Consider the following 4822-nt stretch of genomic DNA (forward strand, 5'->3'; position numbering starts at 1 on the left):
TACATAGTAGATGCTCAGTAACCATTAACTTCAAACACATAGACACACATCAACCCTTGGGGGAGGCAAGTGGAAAGAAAACTAAATCTGGCAGCAAAACAAGCTTCAAATCCCACCTCTGCCATGTGTCAGAACCGTGACATACACAATAAACCACTTCACCTCTCTGACCCTTAGTTTATTTACTCCTCTGTAAAACGGGAGTCGTGCTTATTTCACAAGCTCATTTTAAGGAACAGGGTAGATAAATGAAGACTGCAGCAAACGGGAATTGGAGTTAGTGAGCAGCACACTCCCTTCCCTACCTGGGACAGAGTGGACTCTGGTCCAAATAAAACTTAAAGCCAAGGCCTGGCCCATTTCCATGGGCTGAAATAACAGACCCAACATCCTTCCTCCCTTGAGCCATAAAGTTTTATTGGCAGGTCAAGGAGAGAGCCCAGAGCAAGAGTCCCCCCCACTTCCAGTGCCCCACCCAGGGGAATCCCTCTGCAGAATGGCAGGAAGCCCAGGAGGCTGCCGGATTCAGAGGGCCTTGGGGATGGACAGGTTGCTGTAGTGGGCGTCCTGGCCCTCCAGCAGGCTGCGGTAGGTGGCGATCTCCTGCTCCAGCCGCGACTTGATGTCCATGAGCTGCTGGTACTCCTGGTTCTGCCGCTCGGTGTCAGCACGCACATCACTCAGCTGGGCTTCGATACTGCTGATCAGCACCTGGATCTGGGCCAGCTGGGCTCCAAAACGGGCCTCTGTTTCTGCCAGTGTGCCTTCCAGGGCAGCTTTCTGAGGGCAGGGAAAGGGAGAGCAGCTCAGCAGAGACTGGATGCCAGCGGGGCATGAGCACAGCCACTACCCAGGCTGCCTGAGGCTGCAAGAACTCCAGTACACCTCACAGGGCGCGGGACACATACCATGCTGAGCTGAGACTGCAGCTCAATCTCTAGACCCTGGAGGGTGCGCCGCAGGTCGGTAACCTCAGTCTTGCTAATCTGCAGCTGCTCTGTGTGGCCAGCAACCTCCTGCTTCAGCTCCTCGGACTGGAATGAGAGGTGGTGGACTGGATAAGCACTGAGGCAGACCTTGGCCTGAGAATACCATGCCCTCTTTCTCCTTGCCACCTCCCCAAAGGGCGCCTGCTTCCCCCTCCATACCTGGCTGATAAACCAGGCTTCGGCATCCTTCCGGTTCTTCTCAGCCATGACTTCATATTGGCTTCTCATGTCGCTCAGAATCTTGGCTAAGTCGACACCTGGGGCAGAATCCACCTCCACAGTGACCTGGCCACCCACCTGGCCCTTCAGGGCGCTGATTTCCTGGAAAGAAACAGCAGAGACAGACAGGTCAGGCCCAGAGCCTGCTGGGCCTGGGCCCGGCCACTCCCCTGCTCCCTACGCCAGAGGGGGCAGGATTTCAGGTGCAGACCTAGGAGCCAGCACTGGAGCCCTGACTGTGCTGCCACCATCTTCTGCTGGAGCCCTGGGAGCCCTGCCCCATACCCAGGCCATGCTGAGGGTGCTATAGGATGCCCATGGCAGGGAATACAGGAGAAAAAAGGGTTCTGGGAAGCTAGGGTGGGAAGGGTGGAAGTCCAGCTTGAAACCCACCTCCTCATGGTTCTTCTTCAGATAGGCCAGCTCCTCCTTCAGGCCTTCAATCTGCATCTCCAGGTCAGTCCTGGCCAGGGTCAGCTCATCCAGGACCCTGCGCAGGCCGTTGATGTCGGCCTCCACGCTCTGGCGCAGGGCCAGCTCCGTCTCAAATCTTTCAGAGGAAATAGCTCTAGTCAGGCCAGCGTTTCTTCTGCACCTCTGAAGACTTCCCCATCTCCCACAGGGTTCAGGAGTCCGAAGTAGGGGTTGATTCAGGCCAACTGGGGTGGGTGAAGGCAGCCCGGTCCCCCCACTGCACTGAGCCCCTAAAGGACCTGGAATTGCACCCCCATTCCCTACCCTGGCTTCTGCAGCCCTCCAAAGCAGAGATACTTACTTGGTTCGGAAGTCATCTGCAGCCAGGCGGGCATTGTCAATCTGCAGGACAATCTTGGAGTTCTCAACAGTGGCACCAAGAATCTGGGAGACAGAAGGCAGAAGGTTGGCACAGGTTCAGCCCACCCACCACTTTCTTCCCAGAAGAGAGAGGGGACCAAATGAGTATGTCACTAAGCCTTAGACACCAAAGCCCCAGCCACCTCTTGGCTGCCCAGTGGCCTGCTCTCTGGGAGGCCTCAGAAACCATTTATGACCAGGAGCTGCACAGGAGAAACTACTGCAGGGAGGCTGGGCCAGGGGTCGGGGACTGAGGGAGGGATCAGGGGAGGCAGGGAGGTCTCTGAGACCTGTGCCTAGGGAAACTAAAGGGCCTTAAGGGAGGGAAGTTCTAATGGTCTGCAAACCAGATGCAGGGGAATGCAGGGTATCTTTGTCTACAACCCCCACTCAAGCCCATTCTGCCTCAGGGAAATGATTTCCATTTGCTGAGCATCTATTATGTGCTGGGCACTTTGCACTTCATCCTTCATGCCAGGTCTGTGGGTAAATGTACTTTACAGAGGTGGGAACTGAAGTTCAAGATTCGTTGTCCAAGTTCAAGCCAATCTGAGGTCCCTCTGAGGTGCGGGCATATTCATACCACTGATTAAGGCACATGGGTTTGGCATTTTCAAAGAGCATATCTGGACTCGTCAGTCATTGTACTGGGTGGTGATTTGCACTGTTTTATAATGAAACAGACCAGAATATAAAATATCAGAAGGGCCCACAGCAAGAATTGTTTCAGGAAACTTTTGCCTTCATTTTGTGTATGTCTGTGTGAGAGAGACGGTGAGAATGTGTGAGGGTACACAGCAAAATGTATTTCTTATCCTAGGTCACAATTTTCAAAGTGTGAAAGGAGTATCCCAGTGGTGGTTTACATCTCTAGCTCTCGCTCCTTGTGTACCCACAGCACCCACCCCAGGCGTCAGTCTGTGCCCCGGGGCACCCAGCAACATGCCAGGCACATGGTGGGCACTGGGTGGTGGTGCAGGGAGCTGCGAGTTTGAACACCCAGCATGTGGGGCGATTCAATGTCCCCTTAACTTCTGCTACATTTCTTCGGGAGCAAGCTCCGAGTTCCCCCGGGGGCGGAGACCAAGCCCCACCCTGCACGCCTGTAAGGCCTGTGGCTCAGACACTGCCACCCCACCCCCACCCGCTCCTGCCCTAGATTTTTTCGACAGAGGTCGTCAGAAGCAAAGGAGCCCCGGGGCCTCTGCATACGTCCCTCCTTAACGGACAGGGGCCACTGCTGGCCTCCCCGCTCTTCCTCTAGCTCCTCTTAAGGCCCGTGTGGCCCCCTGGGCGGGGGAGGAGAGGCTTCACCCTGAGCGTGATGAAAACCAGACCTGCCCGGCCAAAGAAAAGGAATGCTGGGGGGCCCGCGCCCGGGGGCAGCCGGGGGCAGGTCTGGCCGGAGGAGAACCAGACTCCTCCCTCCCAGGCCAAACGCCTGCTGCGATCGCGGCCTCTAGCGTAGACCTCCGGGCAGCCCCCACCGCATCCCATCCCCTTCCACTTCTTTGCACCCTCTTTTCCCGGTCTCCCCGCCCTGCAACCCCGCCCCCGCCACTTGCCCCACCTACTTACCCTCCCCCTTCCCGCCACCCCGGCCTCCACTTTGTCCTGCCCAACTCACCTGCCCCCTCTCTCTGCCCCACCCCGCGGTCCCACCCACGTCCTAACGGGCTTGCTCCCGCCCCGCCTGCCGGTGGCTCGGGCTCCGGCCGCCCCCGCCTCCGGCCTCGCCCGGCCCGCAGAGCTGGGTTTCCGCGGCAGGTGCACTTTCCGCGGCCAGGCCGCCGCCCACCTTGTCCCGCAGGTCCTCGATGGTCTTGAAGTAGTGGCTGTAGTCGCGGGCCGGCCCGGGCCCCTGCTTCTGGTACCAGTCGCGGATCTTCACCTCCAGGTCCCCGTTGGCCTCCTCCAGGGCGCGCACCTTATCCAGGTAGGAGGCCAGGCGGTCGTTGAGGTTCTGCATGGTGAGCTTCTCGTTGCCCGCCAGCAGCCCGTCGGACTTGACCAGCGCGCCCGCAAAGCCCAAGCCGAAGCCGCCGCCGACGCCGCCGCCCAAGCCCCCGGAGGAGGACGAGGACACGAAGCGAGCGGAGGACACGGACACGCCGCGGCCGCCCGAGCCCCCATGGATGCTGGGCGCGCGGAAGGTGCCTCCCGCTCCGAAGCGCAGGGAGCCGCCGCCCAGGCCCCCGAAGGACGAGGTGGCCGACGACTGGCGGTAGCTGTAGGAAGTCATGGCGAAGGGCGCGGGAGACACTGGCCGGAGGCGCTGCGGTCGGCAGGAAGAGTGGCGAGGCCTTCACCTGGCGCCTTTTAAGCCCGGGGCGGGTGGGGAGAGGGGGAGGAGATGGCGTCGGGGCTGATAGCTGAGCGCCGAGGAATTTTCAGGCTCCTGAGAGGAAATACGGGTGCTCTCCCCATTGGTCAGTTGCTGGCGGCTCTGCCTCCAACCCTTCCCTCCCAGGGGCCAGAGGTTCGGCCCTACGGGATCTGCCCCAGCCCAGCCCACTCCGGAGCCCCACCACCCCCTCCTGTCGCAACCATCCCTATCTTCACCCCATCACACACGTGTCAGACCCCCCAACTCACATTCTGCCCCTCTCCCATGAAGATCCCGCCGAGTGTGACACCTCTAGGAATCACTGCGCCTCTGCGAGTATACCCCCGTTCTCTGTCCTCCCGCAGCGACTGCACTCAGTCCCCCTCTGGAATCACGTTCTAAGCCCCTTCCGTGTGATCATAAATAACACCCCGCCAAGGTACATTCACCAGAC

The 4822-nt window shown here is 59.3% G+C and overlaps 1 protein-coding gene across 1 annotated transcript; it reads right to left on the bottom strand.

Moving 5' to 3' along the window:
• Positions 1-398: 398 nt before the first annotated feature.
• Positions 399-4368, bottom strand: KRT19 (keratin 19). Its single transcript, XM_036882830.2, has 6 exons — positions 3841-4368; positions 1984-2066; positions 1602-1758; positions 1149-1310; positions 909-1034; positions 399-780 (listed from the first exon to the last, which is right to left on the bottom strand). Exons 1-6 carry the CDS (start codon positions 4282-4284, stop codon positions 526-528), a joined length of 1227 nt encoding a protein of 408 aa, XP_036738725.2. The 5' UTR covers positions 4285-4368; the 3' UTR covers positions 399-525.
• Positions 4369-4822: the final 454 nt, after the last annotated feature.

The sequence above is a fragment of the Manis pentadactyla genome, chromosome 4 (genome assembly GCF_030020395.1).
Source record: "Manis pentadactyla isolate mManPen7 chromosome 4, mManPen7.hap1, whole genome shotgun sequence".
In the NCBI taxonomy this organism is placed as follows: domain Eukaryota; kingdom Metazoa; phylum Chordata; class Mammalia; order Pholidota; family Manidae; genus Manis; species Manis pentadactyla.